The 20,311-nt window shown below is 44.5% G+C and overlaps 1 protein-coding gene across 12 annotated transcripts in view; it reads left to right on the top strand.

Annotated features, from left to right (window-relative positions):
- Dnah11 (dynein, axonemal, heavy chain 11) overlaps positions 1 to 20,311 on the top strand; it is a 316,394-nt gene that overhangs the window by 295,311 nt on the left and 772 nt on the right. For 11 of the 12 annotated variants that reach the window (XM_039078094.2, XM_063262810.1, XM_039078093.2 and 8 more), the window contains 6 exons: positions 3,728 to 3,847; positions 12,517 to 12,759; positions 15,563 to 15,745; positions 15,826 to 15,941; positions 18,776 to 18,888; positions 19,318 to 19,458. In XM_039078094.2, the coding sequence (XP_038934022.1) occupies positions 3,728 to 3,847; positions 12,517 to 12,759; positions 15,563 to 15,745; positions 15,826 to 15,941; positions 18,776 to 18,888; positions 19,318 to 19,458 (916 nt within the window). The remainder of the gene's footprint in view (positions 1 to 3,727; positions 3,848 to 12,516; positions 12,760 to 15,562; positions 15,746 to 15,825; positions 15,942 to 18,775; positions 18,889 to 19,317; positions 19,459 to 20,311) is intronic. The other variant, XM_039078092.2, reaches the window with a different exon arrangement.

Here is a 20,311-nt window from a genome sequence, read left to right as displayed (position 1 = left end):
GACTTTCTCAGTAATGCTCACCTTGATTTGAAGTTGAAGGCAGATGGATGATTGTTATGTGGGAACGAAAATTCATTTGCAGATGGGTGTGGGAAAGCCTTGCGCTGAGAACAGTTGTGTAAACTCTTGAACCACGAGGTTGGGTTGGAGATGAGAAGAGCATTAGTTCCTAAGCGGGGCTGGGCCAGCATCATCTCCACAAGGGAACTTTTCCCACTAAGTGACATCAGTAGCCATGTTTGTCAAGCTGATCAGAGGCTGCCTAGAAAGGGACTTTCTTTATAGGAAGTCCTTTATAGACTTCCTATCCATGTTTCTAATGAAAGGATAGCTTATTGCTCTTTTGGTAATCGTCGTCACAGGTTTTCCACAGTGTTTCTTAGGTTGGGAGGCAGCTTGACTGCTATGACAGTACACACACACAAGACGTGTGTATCAGCGGTGCCTTCTCCCCACAGACATATTCCAAGTGTGTCCTTTCAAAGTAAATGGGTTTTATATGGTTTGTGATCAATGGTCCAGTCATTTTTTTCTTCTTTCATTGTTTGTCTTGCTTTTGTTTTTTATTTTTTATTTTACTTTATTTTATTTCATTTAGTATTAGAGACTGAATTTAAGACTCCATACATGCTAGGCCAGGGCATTACCACCGAGATAAATCCTCGGCTCTCCTCTAAAAAAGTTTGTTTCCTTTTTGTTTTGAGATAGGGTTTCACTACGTTGTCCAGGCTTGGCTTTGAACTCACTCTTTAGCCCAGACTGGCTTGAATTTGAGTCTCTTGCCTTGGGCTCCTGGGTAGCTCAGATTACAGGCCCACTCCACCAGGCCCCGTGGATCTCAGCATGCTTCGTGTAAACTACTGCACATACAATTATTCTAACAGTTCTAAAGGAAGAAACAGGCCAGTTAATACTTCCGCTAATGTCTGGATCCAGGTGGTAGTCCTCTGTCAGCTGAGCTCTGTACACAATAGAGGCACACAAGGAGGGAAGGGCAGGAGAGAAGGCTCATGTTCTTCTCCAGCCTTCACAGCAGCACCGCAGTTGGTGGGGTAAAGTGCACTGTGCCCTGCTGTTCCTTCTGTGGGCTTTGCCTGTTTAACCCGTCATGTCTGATATCTTAGCCAAAGTCACTTGCCACACATTACAATGCAAGTTATCAAGATCTCGGAATGAATTTAACATGCACATTACTACTTGGTTGTACAAAAACGTTCTTGTATCAGGTACGTTTCTGTTGCTGAAATAAAACTTCATGGCCCAGATAACTGATATAAGAACTGAGTTTATTTTGGCTTACGGTCCCAAAAGGTTAGGGACCCTGATGCCAGAGACAGCATGGCAGAAGGTGGCAGGCCTTGCTGCAGGGACAGGAAGCTGAGAGATTGCATCTCACCCTGAGCATGAAGCAGAGAGTGAAGACTGGAGACAGGCAAAGCTTTTAATCTCAAAGCTCACCCTCAGTGATCCAGTGGTGTTACTCCCTCCAGCAGGGATGTACCTTCTAAACCTCCCCTAACAGCATCACCAACTAGAGGTCAAGTCTTCAAATTCTGGAGACTACAAGGGATACTTCTCATTCAAACCACCACAGCTCTTTACAAGAAGGCATTAAAAGACAGTAGTTACAGGTTAGGGAGGCAGCTCAACCACTAAAGTGCTTGCTTCATGAGGACCCAAGCTCAGCTCCTCAGTGTAAGCATAAAAAGCTACATATGGAAGTCCATGCCTCGGATCATGGTGCTGGAAAGGCCTGGCAGGCAGATGTCTAGAGCTCTCCTTTAGCAGATCCATGAGCTCCAAGCTAAATGAGAGCCCCTGGCTTTAAGGAAAACACCATGGTAAAATAAATAACTGAGAATACCTGATGTCCGCCTCTGGTCTATACATGTGCACATGTTGTGTGCAAACTGCACACATCTGTGCCCAACACACCCTCCCCCATGCAAGGTTTTTAAAGACCAAAGATGAAGCGCAGGAGAAAGAATCGATAATTGGAAGAACAGACCTAGCTGATTAAAATTATGAGCGAAGTACATATTGACTACTGGCATGCAGGGCATTTGTTCAACCTGAACGGGAAATACAGGTAAGTCTGTTCCTATCCAATTCTGCTCTGCAGAAGGCGTCTGTGGCATGACAGAAAGGGCCCTGTACTGTAGCTACTCCTCGCATTTCTCATCCATATCAAACCAGCTTAAGAGAAAGACACATTTTAGGTTCGTTTCTTCAAATTCCTATGAACTTGTAGCAAGCACGTTGGAATGGCCTCAGCAATTTGACTCGCTCTGTTCTGTCACATCATGCCACGGGGAAGGCTATAATTATGATTTTACTTGAACTGTCGGGAAGCAATAGACTGCCACCGGGGGTACAAAGGTTCCTGTCTCGAAAGGCTTCATCACAAACTGGCATGTTTTGCAAACCCAGAGGAAGGGAAGGGGTAGCAGGGAGAGGCTTGAACTCTGTGAAGCCAGCAAAGAAGGAGATACAGCGAATAAAACATGGTATGGTAGTCACTGCCCCACAGAACAGTCGTGTGCCCGGTCTTTGCAAAAGCGATGGAAAGCAAATGTCTACCTGAGTCCCACGGTAAAGACATTAGATGGGGGTGGGGTGGGGGTGGGGATGGGCCTTGGGGTAGGGTATCAACTAGACTCTCCTGAGAAGAGGGAACCTCAGCAGAAGAACTGCCTCCTTCAGTTTGATTGTCATGCCTGGGAGGCATCTCCTAAACTGCTAATCGATGGTGCAGAGATTCAGCCTACTGTGGGAAGGCCTGGAGTGCATACAAAAGGTAGCTGAGCAAGCCAGCCAGCAGTCTTCCTGTATGATTTCTGCTTCTGTTCTAGCCTTGGCTTCCCTCCACGGTAGACTATAACCTGTAGGCTTAATAAACCCAATCAATCCCCCAAGTTGGATTTGGTCAATGTTGTATTACAGCAATAAAAACTTAAGTAGGACAGCAGGTGAGACTGGAAAGCACTGGGAAACACGTCAGGAGTTTCACATGGAATTCCAATATACAACTGTGCCCGCATAACCTGTTACAAAGATGACTCCGTTTCCTCTAAAACCTATAGTGAAGTGTGTTTATTGAGCTTCGCCAAATTTATTAGAATACACTGAAAATAATTCTGCCAAGAAGCTCTACACAAAAACTCAAGACAGGTCCACACTGGTTTTAGACCTGGCTCACAGGGTCATAGCAGGGCAGTTGGGGTAAAAGGGCTTCTAGCCCTGACTAGCCAGCTAGGGCAGATATTCTAGGCCTGGAAGTAAATATTTGTGTGGCATGGTGGTGAGTTTTAATTGTCAACTTGACACAATCCAGAAGTACCTGGGGTAGGAGTCTCAGTGGGGGACCGTTTAGATTAGGTTGGCCTGTGAGTGTGTCTGTGGGGAATTATTTCAGTTGGGCTCACTGAGCTGGGAAGTCTTGGCCTGCACATGGGCAGCAGCATTGTTCCATGGGTTAGGCCTTGGCCTGTATAAGGAGTAAAGAACGTAGACTATGAATGGCCACATTAAATTATTCACCTGGGATCTAAACTGTGGATACGACATGGTCAGGTGCTTCACCTACCTGCCACCCTGACTAACCCAAAATGACAGACTAACTTGAAATTGTGCACCAGAGCTGCCCTTCCTCCTCAAGTTGCTTTTGTCTAGGTATTTTGTCACAGCAACAGGAAAGGAAACTCCGAGATATGTGTTTTCCCCCCAGGTCCCGTGGGAAGACCTCCGTTACCTCTTTGGAGAGATCATATATGGGGGCCATATCACAGATGCCTGGGATCGCAAACTATGCCGGGTGTATCTAGAAGAATTCATGAATCCATCTCTGGTGAGACATTTTAAAACTCATCTAACTGAGAAAAAAATTCCGATAAGAATTTTCAGATTATGTTTTACTATGTCTGTAATTCTTAAATGTTCCTGAGGTTGCTTGTTGGCCTTTTAATAAGTATTCCTTTTGGAATGCTCCCATTCCTATTCCTTTTGGAGGTTGGGAAGTTGTGAAGTGTAGACTTACTGGATTTTCACAGTATCCCTGTGAACTGGGCTGAGATGTCACTGCTTCTCCATTGCACAGATGAACATACTGAGGCTCAGTGACTGGCCCCAGATCTCTCAATGAGTGTGCCCATGAGCCCACCAGAGTATGAATCCTGTGAACTCACCCCAGGGCTCATTTTACTTTTATTGTTGTTTTTTTTTTTTTTTGCCTCTTGCATAAATCAGACGATAGTCTAAAAATTTATCAATAACATTATTAGATTACTTGGTATATGTTCAGAGAAACTGTGGCACTGAAATCTGTGAGATGATGGACTTGTTGGCTTGACAGAATCCATGGAAACCTTCATTAGAACATCTCATTGGGCATTGAGATGGCTTAGTGTTAAAGGTACCTGCGGAAAAAAAAGGCCAACCATGCCCAATCCCTGGATCATACATGTTGAAAGGAAAGAACCGACACCAACAAGTTGTCTAGGCTTCTACATACAAACTGTTCCATGTATGTGCATGAGGGCACACTTACAACACACACACACACACACACACACACACACACACACATCGCACCACACACACACCACAACACAGCACAACACACCACACACACCACACACACCACTAAACAAGTGTAATAAGAACATGTCATGAATTTCATAGCTACCTAGTTACAATTTTTCAATTTAAAATAAAATAATGTCTACTAGTTTGGTAAGACAATGAGAAGGAACATCAGCAAGAGGCAGGTGGATTTCTGCAAGTTCAAGGTCAGCCTACTCTGCAGAGAGTTCCGGGACAGTCAGAGCTACACAGGGAAACTCGGTCTTTAAAAACAAACAAACAAACAAACAAGAGAACAATAAAAAAGAGGTTTTTAGGGCTGGGGATTTAGCTCAGTGGTAGAGCGCTTACCTAGGAAGCGCAAGGCCCTGGGTTCGATCCCCAGCTCCGAAAAAAAAAAAGAACCAAAAAAAAAAAAAAAAAAAAAAGAGGTTTTTATTACTACAGTATTGTGGGGTTCCTGTTGTTTTATTTGTGGTAAAAAAACAATATAGCAAGGTTTTAAAATAAAGAACAACACGATACTCCTTGCTGCTTCGGGGAGGAAGGGGTGGGTTACCATCGGCAAATTCTTAAGACAGAACATCTTATTTCACACAGAATCGACCCTGTGTCTGTGTCAAATGGTGGTGGGCTGGCTGTGGTTTCTGGTGAACATGCTTTGTTCTTGTACTGTAGTCACTGAGGTGTGGTAGTTTGGCTTTCCTGATGCTCTCTTGCTCTCAAGTGCTATTCGAGCTTGCTGTGACAAAACCTCATGACCAAGATAACAAGTAAAAAGAAAACAGTCCACTGGGCTTACAGTTTCACAGGGCTAGAGTCCATGACAGTGGAGCTAAGGCATCACAGCAGGAACTGCCAAGAGCTCTCACGCTGATCCCCAAGTAAGAGGCAGAGAGAACTAAATCAAACCGGCACAAGTCTTTGGAACCCTCAAAGCCTGCCCTAATAACATACTTCCTCAAGCAAGGGTACATACATACGTCTCCTAAGATTCTCCAAACAACCATCGAGTGGAGATAAAGTATTCAAACATGGCCAATAGGAGCTGTTCCCCTCTAAACCACAAGAGCCATTTTCTAGTTATTTCTTGAAACTTCAAAGATACTTGTGTTAATTGGCTTCCCATCATCATGTCATAAGACCTGAGCTAAGCAAATTTACAGGAGACACGGCTTATTTGGGCCCATGGTTAAAGAAGCCATAATCCACGTCTGAATGGGCAGTGGCTCAGTATACACGAATGTGGGAACACATGGCTTGGGAGGTATGTTTGCATCGTGGCAAATGAAGGAAAAAAGGTCAGAGGTCCCAGTGTCCCCTTAAGGACATACCCATGATGATCTCAATTCCTCCCACCAGGCGCCAACCTTCTAAAATTCTACAGCCTCCCAAGAATGCCACAGACTAGTGGCAAAGTCTTCATTGACAGGGGTCTTGAATAATAATTCCAAGCCATGGCAACACCTACACCATCTAAATTCACCAAACATGCCATAGACGCTAACTTGTTTTAGATCAGTGCTGGAAGAGCATTTGTTGTGTGTGCTTGGTTCTGGAAATCTGAGTACGCTTCTATTCACAGCTTTTCTAAATGCTCCTCAGAGAGGCCTTGTGCAGACCTGATCACCAGATCACTAGAGTCTAGTCTATTTCCAGACCTTACATAACCATGTACCAGGAACAGTGCATTTGAGTCTAGTCCAACATTGTAATGGGCCCTGAGTGTTTCTTACTTCTTTAAATAGCATTGACAACAGCAACAAAACCTAGAGCTTTCTGCTCTGTGATGAACCCTTGTGTTCTCCTTTGACTTGAAGTCTCCCAGTCTTTCTGTCTCCTATTGAGCAGGATTTTCACATGCGGACATATACTTTCAATTCAGCACCATCAGACCTTGGTCTGGGAGCAAGTTACCATGGAGACGTGGACGATAAACAGTGCTCCAGAGCCACCTTCACAGAGCCTTATTTCTGTGACAAATGGTTGAGGGCAAAGGCTGAGCCGGAAGCTCAGGGGCAGCCCCTTCCCTGGCTCTGGCCTGCTGCTAAAGGTGGAATTACTGATCCGAGAAATAGTTCATTAACCTTCACGAGGCTGGACTCCCTCTCAAACGATTGTAGAATCAATATAGGTGACGAAACCCGAGGGGCATGGCTGGTGTGGAGGACCCCTTTAGAACTGTAGGTTCTTCCGTCCAGACCTGGTGAGATACTCAGGGTGGGGACGCCTCATTCAAAAGCTGCCAGAGTCACCCGGCAGTGCTACCGTTATCTCACGGGGGGGGGGGGGGGGGAATGAAATGCGATTGCTGTCAAAGGCTACACGTCCAATTATTTTGTTCTCATGCAAATGTTTCCTGCTCAGGCTGCAACCACGATCTAATGATTCAGCTTCCGCAGGACATCTTTCTGACCCTTCTCACACCAGTTAGCAAAATCGCAAGTCAATAGCTGCTACTTGGGAAAACAGCCCAAGTGGGCCAGGTTGAAAATTCTACTGTGTTCAGATCTGACCTTTCAGTGATGGCTCAGTGTCAGAAGGGTGAGCTTCCTGTTGGATGAGCTATCTAACAGGGAGGCACCTTAAAGAGCTTTGGAATAACATTAAGTAAAAAATCATTTTCTCGGATAACACAAACATTTAGGAAAGCCAAGTGATGAACACAGTATGCTATTTTCAGGAAAGGAGGCAAGAGGTCACCTGAGTGTTATCATATAGTGCCAACTATTTGGATGATATAGATAACAATTAGTAAGCCAGTCTTAAGGTAGAAAAGAAAGCCCTTGGGGGGCCAAATTCAAACTCTTACATTTATTGTAAAGTCTGACTTATTACTGAGCTCGTCTGAGCAGTAGCTGTATCATCTATGAAAAAAGAATGGCTAACTCAAAGAGTTTATTGTCAGGTTGAACACTGACATGATACCAGAATGATGTGCTTATAAGTGGGGAATCTTTTTATTATGAAGTATACATTTTCACAATATGTATTTCTTGCTTGTCTGTGCCCTACTTTGTAACAACTGTTGTTTTTACGTATATGGGTATTTTGTCTACATTTATGTCTGTGTACCACATGTATGTCATATCTGTGAGGCCGGAAAAGGGTGTTGGATCCCCTGAGACTGGAGTTACAAACAACTGTAATTTGCTATGTGGGTGTTGGAATCAAACCCAGGGCCTCTGGAAGATCAGCCAGTGCTGTTCCCCACTGAGCAGTGTCTTGGGCTCCTGTGCCCAAGTTTCTGCTGAGAGAGACAGAGAGCATTTATTAAGAACCTGTGCCACAGCAGGGCCAGCCAGTGCTGTCCAGGTGACTGTGTGTGTGTGTGTGTGTGTGTGTGTGTGTGTGTGTGTGTGTGTGTGTGTGTGTGTGACTCTCTCTGTGTGACTGCGTGTGTCTGTGTGTCTGTGTCTGTGTCTGTGATTTCTTTCCACAGCAGTCCTGAAGAACAGGTATGACCACCTCATGTAAGCAGAAAAGGAATACTCTCAGAGATTTAAAATAAAAAAGTTTAGAACCTGGCAGGCAAGGAGTGGAACTCGGATTTAAAAGGCCAGCCCTGTTCTGCTGCACACTGTGTTGGCTACGGCACTGCTTCATTTGTAGCTGGTGCAGAGGTCGCCTTAGCAGTGAGGTGGTGTGCCTGCACTTGGTTTTGTGTGCTCTGTGAGTGAGGGATGATCCAGGAGACCAGGGTTGCAGTTCTGTTACTCATTTCCAGTCCAGCTTCATGCAGGACACCCCTGTGCCTTGCACTGGTTGTCAAATGCATTATGGAGAAAATTACAGGTGTGATGGGCTTCACATTTGAGTAATTTCCAAAACTCCCAGCAACACTCTGCGGTTGAAGTTTGGACCCTAAAGGCCACGTGGCAATGTGTTTGTTGCAGTGGACTTGCACTGGATTAGGGGCCCCTCGTCATTACTGAGACTGTTTGGAGAACCAGGTAAGTGGTTGGGTTTTTACTGAATTCCAGGAAACACATTATGAAAACAAAGAACAATAGCCCCATTGAGGCAGCACCGTTACTGGTTTTTCCAGCTCCCAAGACCTGTGCACGATAATATTCAATCTGATTCCTGTGAAGACACACTCAGATCCTTGGTGATAGTTTCATGATGTGTGTGTGTGTGTGTGTGTGTGTGTGTGTGTGTGTGTGTGGTCTGATATGTCTGTACATGATTCCATTGATTCTTAAAACTTTAGTGAGATACAATTTGCCCACTTCTGGTTTGGCCTATTATCATATTGTTTCTGGACAAGTCTGTACACAGATTTTTGTGCCATCCTCACCAACATGGCTACAATCCACATTCTTTACTCTAGTCATTTTGATGGGTTTTGAATATGAAACTGTCATATTCCCAAAGGTACTGAGCCTCTTGTCCTGTGTTCATTAGTAATTTTTCATTTACCTAGGAGAAATGTTTGTTGAGAATGGGTTAATTTCTTGAGAATTTAATACCTTCGCAAATAGCCCTCTAGTTGAAGGAGGAAAAAAGAGTCCCCATTGTGGAGAACGACAGTTAGGGCCCCATCAACAGGAAGCAGGTTTGCCAACAGCTCTTCAGTGGACAGGTTGAGTCAGAATCAGGAATTTAGAGATGGCTCCAGTGGTGAAGGACGCTTGCTTTGCATCATGAATACTGGAATTCAGATCCCAGCACCTAGGGAACAAAGAAAAGCCAGCAATCCCAGAAACTTGTGAAGACGGTGCAGAAGCAAGATCGGTGGTGGCTTCTGGCCTCTATTCCAAGGGAGACGAGCCAACTTTTGTGAAAAGATCCTACCTCAAAGGAGCAGACATAGAGCGGCAGAAGAGGATTCCCAACATCCTCTTCAGCCTCTGAACATGACTGCATACAAGCACATTCATGTGCATATATATTCAGACTGGCTCATTAACCAAGGGTGGGGATTGGGGGAGTGTGGGGGTGGAGGCCAGTTGGAATAGACACGTCCAAACATAACTCTGTTCTCTACAAACAAGGGCTTGGTTTTTCCCATGAATGCTGACATGGAGACGAAAGAACTTTTAAAAGCTGCAGCTTAACTTACTGTACTTCAGAGAATTCCAAAAGCAGAAAATCAAACCCACAGGGGTCTGGGCGTTTGAGTGCAACTGTGTAGCCAGTGGGATGGAGCCTGTATCTTGATGGAAGATGACTAAGTGGTCTGTTTGTAGACAAGGGAATACAATTTTCATGCCAGTCAAGTTGCAAAGCAAAGGGCAGCAGAAAACGAGGGAAAGAGGCATCACTTATCATCCTTAATGGCCTGGTGGCCTTAAGAAGCTACAGGCTTGCCAGCCATAGTGATGCATGCCTGTAACCCTAGCCAAGGGGAAACAGGCAGGGATAGAAGTTAAGAGGCTACATAGCAAGATCTTACCTAAAAAGAGTTTATAAAAACCAGCGCCCAATAAATAGATGATAGTGTTTGTTTTCGAGCTTCATCAGTAAAATGGCTCTCATGGTCACAGCTTAGCCACTGTAGCTGTAAGAGTTTACAAGCCTCCAAGGCACAGAGCAGGCTTTCAAGGTGCGTGGATCTCTCTGACCTAGGAGAAGGCATGGCTATTTTGTGCACATCTTGGTTTGTCTTGAAGGCACAGCAACCCACTAAGTATTCAAACCTCAATTCTTAACTTTAATACTAAAAGTTTGGGGAGGAAGGTGTAGTTGATACAACACTTGGGCCCACTTAACTTTAAGAGAACCCGAACAACAACTCCTGTTTATTACTCCTGGTTTTTTTTTTTTTCCTGTTAAGATTTTACTGAGAGAGAGAGAGAGAGAGAGAGAGAGAGAGAGAGAGAGAGAGAGACTGACTGACTAATTGTGTATCTGAATAGATAATAAGTTTAACTCTTATGTGCACTTTAGTTGATCACATTTAAATTTCATTCATTCTTTATAAGAAAACAGGAAATGATCAATATGATCAATGTGGCTAGAGCAAGTCTGGGAGGGTTCCTTCCCCTGGCCAATGGGTTTGCATCTGTTTCTGGCACTATGGGAGGTTAGACAATACGAGACTATTCCTGCAAAATGGAAGCATACATGCTGACTCAAATACCAGAGACACCCCTGGAGATCAGAGACAGCAGCTGAGAAACCCTGTCAACGACACAGGGCCTTTACACCATCAAGGACCGAGCGTGAGGAAAGAAACAGCCCGCCATTCCTCAGAGACACATGACACAGCAGCATGGAGAATCACGGCTAGCTCATTGCCTCGAGTTCCTATGAAGGTTTTCTATTTCCAAGGTGATTCGTATTGGGTGATTAACCCAAATTAACATCTGGGTAAATGGAACTCTGCAGGCAACAGTGAAGAGATGCAGTTCATGATACACAACAGCAGAAACACAGGTTTTTCAGAAAATGTTTTACCAGGGGTAGGCAAAAAATTGCTGCATTAGATGATAATTAAAAAGAAAGCATTCGGGGCTGGGGATTTAGCTCAGTGGTAGAGCACTTGCCTAGCAAGCGCAAGGCCCTGGGTTCGGTCCCCAGCTCCAAAAAAAAAAGAAAAAAGAAAAAAAGAAAGAAAGGAAGGAAGGAAGGAAGGAAGGAAGAAAGAAAGAAAGAAAGAAAGAAAGAAAGAAAGAAAGAAAGAAAGGAAGGAAGGAAGGAAACAAGCAAGCAAGCAAGCAAGCAAGCATGCATTCCCTGGTACATTAAATGCATGCGGAAACAGAACTCATGGTACAAGAGACCAGGAAAATCAAGAGGTGTTAATGGTGCCCGAGAATCATCTGGGAGAGAGAAATGTGAAATAAAGCAGCTAGAATCTTCTAAGCACTTTACAGTTTATCATTGGACAGACTCAGGTCCATATATTCTTTGGTTCTATTTTAATGTGTGAAGATTTGTTATTTCACCTTAGTATTTTAGAAAATATCCCTTTACAGGGAGTGCTGCTCTTCCTCAGGCCCCAGTGAAGTAAGACGGGCAAATAAATTCTTTGCTGTGGCCTTTCATTCACCAGGCGACTGTGTCCTGAGCTCTTGTCCCATTCATGGACCTGAACAGCAGTAACACAGACTTTGCCCTGTTTTGCCCAAGGTCCAGGGGAGGGAGCACTCATCTTACTCGGTATAATATGACCTTTAAAATGGAAGTAATTTGTGTTTGTAAAGTTTGTCTGTGTCACATGAATTGGAGTAGCATTGTGTGGAGAATAGTACACCAGGTACGTTAACCTTCCACTGCTGTGACAAAAGAGCTTTAAGGGAGGAAGTAAGACTTAAAGAGTCTGGGATGTGTCAGGGTGAACCGGTTCCACCAGGAGTAAAGTTATGGCAGAGGAAAGAAGAGTGAGAGGACACACTCTCGAAAGAAATGCCTGCAGTGACCGACTTCCTTTAACTAACCCACACATCCTAGAGTTTCCAGAACTTTCTAGAAGAGTGCTGTCATCTGAGGAAGAAGCCGTTTAATATATGAGGACGGGGGGAACATCTGACATCATAACACTGGGGAAACGTGTACTAGCATTACTGGGTTCTAAATTAAGTTTGAATTCAAAACAACGCCTTCTTGGTCAAATTAATGACCAGACATCTTCTCTGGGCGATAGGGAATGTTTAAGAATCAGAAGTTGGAACATGAAGCACTGGCTAATAGGCCATGCTGCTGCTGCAATGTTTACTTATTCATAGTATGTGTATATCACACCTCCCCAAACACACTCTACGTTACTTTCCCACAGGTTTGTTTTTCTCAGAATTATCCTCAGCGGTCAGGCCAATTCGGCAAACACCAGCCAGGTTTTTATGTGGCACAGTGCTGATCATGGAGCATTTCGGAGCCTAGAACCTACCTAGCATCACTGTGGGACAGTTTTGCTAGTGCTCTGTGTTCAGGAAGTGAAGGTGATGCCTGCCTAGCTGTGGAATAACTGACTTTTCTTTATGGTTAAAGATTGAGGATGAACTCATGCTGGCACCAGGATTTGCAGCCCCTCCCTACTCTGATTATTCTGGCTACCACCAGTACATAGAAGACATGTTGCCTCCAGAAAGCCCGGCACTGTATGGCCTCCACCCCAATGCTGAAATAGAGTTACTAACAGTGACGTCCAACATGCTCTTCAGAACTCTGCTGGAGATGCAACCCAGGAATGCAGTCAGCAACGAGGAACAGGGGCAGTCCACAGAAGACAAGGTAAGGAGGCCCTTCTTGTTCTCTTCTTTAAAGTGAACTGCATGAGTCTCAACTATTAGTCTCTGTTAAGCTTTACCTACGTCGACAAGGTGTAAAACATTTCCAACTGCCCGAGATACTCATACTCTTTGTAAGGATGGGTACATCTTGCTCCCCAAAGATAACTGGTATCCTGACCTCCATAATCACCTATTGTATGGTTATACAGTATTTATGGCCAGGCTCCTGACTCCACAGTTCAGATACCAATGGATCATTCTTGTTTTCTGTTTTATCCTAGGAATATTTGATTTTTATTTTACTGTGGTTAGGTATCTTAAGTGGCTCTTGGGTTTGCTTTACTGTTATGAATGTTCATGACCATGACCCCATATGATCCTTTGCCAAAAGACAAACACTGACTTCCCAAGCAGTTGGTAATCTGGCATTCTTTGTGCTCAATAATGGGATTGCCAGATGAAAGGTTTGAGTCTCCGGATACGGTGCCTCCTTTAGAGTCTGTTAAGGATAAACGGTCTCTGAGTACTTATAACTCTGTGTTCCTTGACTGGGTTATGGTGCTCTTTTCACATTAGATGGCCTATGTATGTATGCATATATATATATACATGATATATATACATATCATATAGATATCACACATACACACACACACAAGGTATTATTTTTTACTTGCTCAACTTTCCTCTCTCCTTTTCTTACAGACTTGTGTAACTCTTTATTCTACATGCATATTCTCTGTCAAGTGTATGACTTGAATGACATAATCTCCAAGTCCACAGCTGGCCCTTCATTGTGAGGGGAGGGGCGCATGGGGGTACAACAGACCATATTTAGGCGTGGGTATGTGGGAAGCTGGGAGATGGCAAGTGTTCTGCTCTAAACCTCTCCACCGTATTCCTTTGAGATAGGGCCTCACTGGCCTGGAGCCTGGCTGGCAGCCAGCAAGTCCTAGTGATTCTCCTGTCTCTGCCTTCTACAGTGCTGGGGGTCTAAGCACCCAGCTTTTTATGTGGGTGTAGAGATCCAGGTTCAAGACACCTGTCTGTGCAGCACATACTCTTACTTTCCGGGCACACTCCAGCCCCAGCCCTTCACTGTTGCTGTAGTTCTTGCTGCCATTTTGTTATCTCCCCTCTTATATATGTCTCTGAAGATTTTTATTTATTCCATTATACGGAATGTTGGAAATGGAGGATGATATTTCTTACATTAAAATCTTGTTTCTCGTTACTTTAAACCCTGAATAGATCACCCCACCAAACGAATCAGCTCTTATTCTCCTCAAAATTATTAATCAAGGTGCGACTGCCAAAGGTTCCGGATGCTCAAATGGCACTTGTTAGCCTGAACTCTAATTATAGTGAAGTCCAAGAATATGACCGTATTATTTCTTGTCTTCTTTGAAATAAGGTCATTTACTGGCCTACTCCTAACTTCAAAGAAACCGTTCATGTTGCTGTATCCTGTATACAAACATCTTTGCTACAGGAATACTACATCATAGGATGAACATGGAAACATCCTCCCCTGTGGGAAGACATACAACATTCATAGAAGCAGAGGGGTAGATGACAGATATCCAACTCAGGGTTTTACATTCCCAGTCTCTCCAGGAGGGAAGCCAATCAGGAAGCAGAAAATGCAGCACTTGTGAAACATGATGCCTCAGTACTCAGCCAGACCAGAAGCTCAGAGCCAAGGCCAGTTATTAGGTACCAGATACTAAAGATCATACTTTTCCCTGGGTTGTTCAATATATGAGGGTTTGGAGAGGTATTAGGATCTATTTTAGAGATAAGCTGAGGTGACTTGTCAAGACTCAACAGGTAGAGAGGGTCAGGGAAGGACATGAAACCTGGGGGACTCTTAAAGCCATACTGCTGTCTAACTCCAGGGCTGTTGCACCGCCTATCCTGAGTGTGACAGCAATTCCTGAGTATGATGTTGGGACCACTGAGGATCATCTGAGAAAAGAGGGGACATGGGAAAGCTGCTTGGGGATGACCCACCCCTCCCCACCCCCAATTTTTACCTCCTATTTTTGACTCATGGAGGCAGGGTCTCATTGCATATCTCAGGCTGGACTTGAACTCATGATCCTTCTGTCTCATGAAGACTAAAATCATAGGAAGGTATTTCCCAGTCATCTGCTTCTAGATAGTCACAGGCTAGCTCAGTAAAGCTACTGACAGGCACATTTTCAAACCAACAGTCATGTTCTACTCTCTCATCTTTACAGTTGCACACAAATGCCATTTAGTTGGTAATTCTTCTACTCCTTGAAACTGTCCACAGCAGGATCTAGCAGAGAGCGGTGCCTAGTGCTAATGCAGCAGCTCCGACCAGAGGCTGTCAGAGGCTGTAGACATCTTTGGGAGCTGTGTGCTCTATTCTGAGACTTCAAGAAGTATGGCCTATAGTCACTGTGTTAGTTAGGGTTTTATTGCTGCGAAGAAGACACCATGACCACAGCAGCTTTTGTAAAGGAAAGCACTTAACTGGGGCTGGCTTACATCTGGTTAAGTCTATTATTATCACGGTGGGGAGCATGGCTGCATATAGACAGAATGGTGCTGGAGAAGAAGCTCTGAATTTTATAACAGGCAGGCAACAGGAAGAAATAGACTCTGAGCCTGGCTCGAACACTTGAAACCTCAAAGCCCCCACCCAAATTACACACTTCCTCCTACAAGGTCACCTCCTAATAGTGACACTACCTATGAGCCTATGGGAGCCACTTTCATTCAAACCACCGGTCACCAGGAACAACAAAAATCTCTATGTATTTTAACGTTTTAAGGTTAAGAATATCTTGGACGACATTTTGGAGAGACTTCCAGAAGAGTTCAACATGGCGGAGATAATGCAAAAGAACCCAAATAGAAGCCCGTATATTCTCGTTTGCTTTCAAGAGTGTGAGAGGATGAACGTTCTCCTCCGGGAAATCCGTGTGTCGCTTCAACACTTAGACCTTGGTTTGAAGGTAGACTTACAAGTGGGACAAGGGAGGAGCCTCACCATACTGGAGGAGGGTATTCACGGTGGCCTTTTTCTCTGTGCAAGGGAGAGTTAACATTGTCTCCTGATGTGGAAACCCAGCTGTCCGCCTTGAGTTATGACCGGGTCCCAGACACATGGAACAAACTGGCTTATCCATCTACTTACGGCCTGGCCCAGTGGTAAGCAGCTGGCTCTACTGCCACCGGCAACTATAAACATCTGCACGGGGTCAGCCTTCCCTATTCTTCCTAGGAGAACCCTTGCTCCATGACCATCATCTTGCAGACTCAAATTTCACTTGAGTTCCTCCTGGAATTTAGCTCAGTTAGTTCATGTCAGCTAGGCCAAGATTCAAATTCTTATTTATTGGGTAACTACTCTTTGACAAGGTACCTGACCTTCCCATATTCATTTTTTTATCTGAAAAACATATAAGCAAATTTTCCTCACTGATTTAAAGTCCTACTTGAGTTTGCATGTTGGCCTTTTCTTCCCTCTATTTTCCAAACCAGTCATTACTAATGTACTCATAGATGACTTTAGACAGCCAGAAACAGAAACCAAGACTGCTGAAGGGCTGGTGCTTTATCCCCAGCTGCTCTGTGGCCTTGGAAGATAATTCAGAAAGTATCACATGACTGTCTACTCCTTTAGCATGCTGAAGTTCCTTGTCCTGTATGTTTTCCTGAATCAGAATCAATCTGGAAGGTGCCATTAGAATTCCAAACGACAGTGGACCCTGCCTGTCTTGGTTTCTTCTCCTGTTGTGCCTAGAAAAAGTTGGTTTGCTTTATAGCTCCTGGTTCCAGGAACACTCTACCATTTGAAGGGAGCCTCGGTGCAGCAGCTTGAGAGAGCTGGTAACATGCAAGAATGAAAAGGCAAAGCAAGGGGTAACAGTGCTAAGCTCATTCTCCATTTATACAGTTGAGGATCCCAACTTAGGGAATGATGTCGCACGTATTTATAGTACATTTTCCTCATTATCAATTAGTCTAATAAAGATAATCCCTCGACAGGCATTTCTAGAGGCTAAATAAATTCAGAGGTGTACCTGTGGGCCTGTCTCCTGGGTGATCCCAGACTGTGCTGACAATTAGCACTATTACTGTCTCCTGGGCACCCAAACATTGGCCAAGGGAAATGGGTGCTTCTCTGTTTTTCTTTCTGTTGCTGTGATTAAACACTAGCGAAAAGCAACTGGGAAGGAGGGTTTATTCACCTCAGCTTATAGTTCTAGGTGCAGTTATCACCGAGCAGTGTCTCGGCAGACATGGAGGCAGGAACTGAGGCAGAGACCATGATGCATCACTGCTTTCTCCCTTCTCTCAGCCACGTAGCATACACAGCTCAGGCCCACTTACTAGGGAGGACAGGTGTCTCCCCCTGGGGCAGACCCTTCTATGTTAATTAGCAATCAAGACAGTGCCCAGCAGTGTGATCTAGGCAAGTCCTCATTTCCCTTCTCCCAGGGGACTGTAAGTTGACACATTGGTGAGCATGGGCAGCACAATTGGGTGACTTCCAAAGGAAATAACCACCCAGGAGAGTGAGCACAGACTCAGTAGTGTGGTAAATGTGCAAGAGCTGGCTCTATTTACCCAGACAGGGAGGACCTGCATTTAGTTACTGTTTATGATGAATAAGTTTGGGCTTTTTCCCACCATTATCTTACCTTGCACTAGCTAATTTTTGGTCATTTCTTTCTAGGTTGTTTCTAACCTTTTCTAACTTGTTGGTTTAGTTTTCCTTATAATTCATTTATCTCTGTACTGTTCCTATTTAGAGAGGATCTTTACAATGTAATTAATACACTAAACTTTGCAAACACAACCTAAGTCAATACTTCCCCAAGACCTCTCAGTCTACCTCCGAGGGTAAGCTGCCTCTAGGTCCATCTTTTTGTTCTGCTCACCGACCTGTTTGCTCAGAACTGCTTTTCCCATCTTGCTCTGAAATTTTCTTTTTCGCATAATATAAACAAAGATTAGGGCTTGAGAGATGGCTCAGAGGTTAAGAGCTCTTCCAGAGGACATGGGTTCAATTCCCAGCACCTACATAGCAGCTCACAACTATGTGTAACTCCAGGATGCAACACCTTCACACAGGTACACATGAAGGCAAAACATCAATGCACACAAAATAAAGTAAATAACACATAAATTATATATACACATACATGCATGTATGTGTATACATACATACATACACACACACACAAACCTAAGAGGGCATCAGACTTTGGAATTAGACATCAGTTACAGACAAGGTTATAAACTCACACAGATGCTGGGAATTGAATCTTACTCCTCAGAAAGAGCAGCCAAGTGCTTTTACTTGAGAAGCCATCTCTTCAGGTCCTCCCACCATGCCATCTTAACCTCAACATTTCTTTACACTCTAACACCTGTTTTCAACCGAACATCACTAGAGATTTCTTTCTGCCAGGATATGAGGGTAGGGGTAACAAATATTTTTACTAGAAGACTATCTCCCCCTTTCAAGTAATTAGTCTGTGTGGGACAAACACTTGCCTCTTATTCTTTACTCTGGCTGTACCTTTCCTAGCAACTCTGGGATTGCAATCATGATGTGCATGCACGAACCCAATGCATGCATGAACGTACCCACCCACCCATGCACACGTGCACGCACACACACGCACGCACTCCCAAGCACTCCTACTGCATCCTACAGATTGGTGGTATTTACTAACCTGGCTCAAAAGGTTATTGTATACCATCTAAGTAACAGCCCTGTCAAGAGCAGCTGGCCAAGTTGTCCATTATCTTCTGCTCCTAATGTTGACAGGAATGGGAGCTGTAGATATAACCTCTAATAGGAAGAAACCAGCCCTGTGAAGGGGCACTACCTTGTGAGTCATCAGAGGTGGCTCTTTTCCCTCTTACCCTGGTGCACTCCAGAGCCCCTAAAACTAGCCCCACCCCATCTTCCTGGAAGAGGTCTACTTACTAAAGCATCAGTTCATTTCTTCCTACGTCCCATTGACCAGGTTTAATGACCTCCTCTTACGCTGCCGGGAACTGGATACTTGGACTCAAGACCTCACCCTCCCTGCTGTTGTGTGGCTTTCTGGGCTCTTCAACCCTCAATCTTTCTTAACAGGTATGGCTGGGGGCAAGGCAGCCACCGCTGCTGATGGGGGTCACACTCCTAGCAGAAGTCCTGCCTGGCTTTACCTATGTTAACTTCCTGCCCTTCTCTACCAGTCTTCAAACAACTATTTCAAAGAAGGGGTAGCAATGAGGGTTCCAGTTAGGAAGGAGAGGGCCCCCAGCATAGCTGCAGTAGTGTGGTATTTTCTAGCGAAACTGTCACTGTCAACTGAAGGCACACAGGTAACTCGAAAGCAAATGGCAGTTGCTGCTCTGATATTTCCTTGTTTGTGACTACGGACGCAAACTGGTCCTGTAAGCCTGTTTGCCCAGCCTAGCTCTAACCTACAACACCCCACGGGATACTGTGAGCTATTGGGACCCTATAAACAGGTTTTTTTTTAACCACCTTCAATTCCTCTTCCTTTTCCTCTCAAAGCAATCATGCAGACCATGGCTCGAAAAAATGAGTGGCCACTGGACAGAATGTGTTTGACTATTGATGTCACTAAGAAAACGAAGGAAGATTATGGCCACCCCCCCAGAGAAGGTGCATATCTTCATGGGCTCCACCTGGAAGGTACAACCCCTAAGGAATGCACTTGGAACTGACTTAGTAACAAGCTGGTCCCTGTCCTTCCAATATCTCCTGAGATGATCATCTTGTGTTGACTGTACTTCTTCCTCCTCCCCTTCAGACAATTTAAACATTCAAGTGTATATGTAATGCAAGCCAAACCCGTGTGGCACTCGGGGTGATGGCTGTCACTTTAAACTGCACGTACATCATCAGCTAGGGTTAAAAATTCAAAACCTAAGTCCCACATGTAATCCGTAGTATTTTGCTTTTCACTGCCATCAGTTCAAAAATCATGCCCTCTGCTTTTAAACTTTTTGTGTACAGAGGTCAAAGGATAACTTTTAAGAGCTAGCTCTTTCTTTCCATCTTGTTTTTGAAGCTGCCATTTCCTCCAGACCACATACGCCAGGCTAGCCCGCAAGATCGACCTTCCCAGAGTACAGGCACCACACATGTATTTCCACATCTTGCTTTCAATATGGACTCTGGGGATCAAACTTAGGTGGTCAAGTTGCCAACACCTTTTACCCACTGAGCCTTCTTGGCAGCCCCTGCCCTCTACTTTCTAAAAGCTCTCAGTAAATCTACTCTATAATATCCTGCTCCTGGGTGTCTCTAATCCCGAAGGAGTGTCAGCTGATGCTGCATAGCTCTATCTGTGCACTTACACCCCAGGACACCTCACCTGCCGCACACCTCACACTGAAGCAAATGCCACAGTTCAGAAATCTCAAGGCTGGGTAGGAAAGGACCGGAATGAACTTGTTCCAAGCTTGGTAAGTGCAGTGGGAAAGGAGGTTAGAGAGTTGTATGTTTCTTTCATGAGTTTGAATTTGTCAGAAATTTGATCTTA

The sequence above is a fragment of the Rattus norvegicus genome, chromosome 6, assembly GCF_036323735.1.
Source record: "Rattus norvegicus strain BN/NHsdMcwi chromosome 6, GRCr8, whole genome shotgun sequence".
Classification (NCBI taxonomy): Eukaryota; Metazoa; Chordata; class Mammalia; order Rodentia; family Muridae; genus Rattus; species Rattus norvegicus.
The sequence above is the reverse complement of the archived record's forward strand: the minus strand, read 5'-3'. Positions and strand labels throughout refer to the sequence as shown.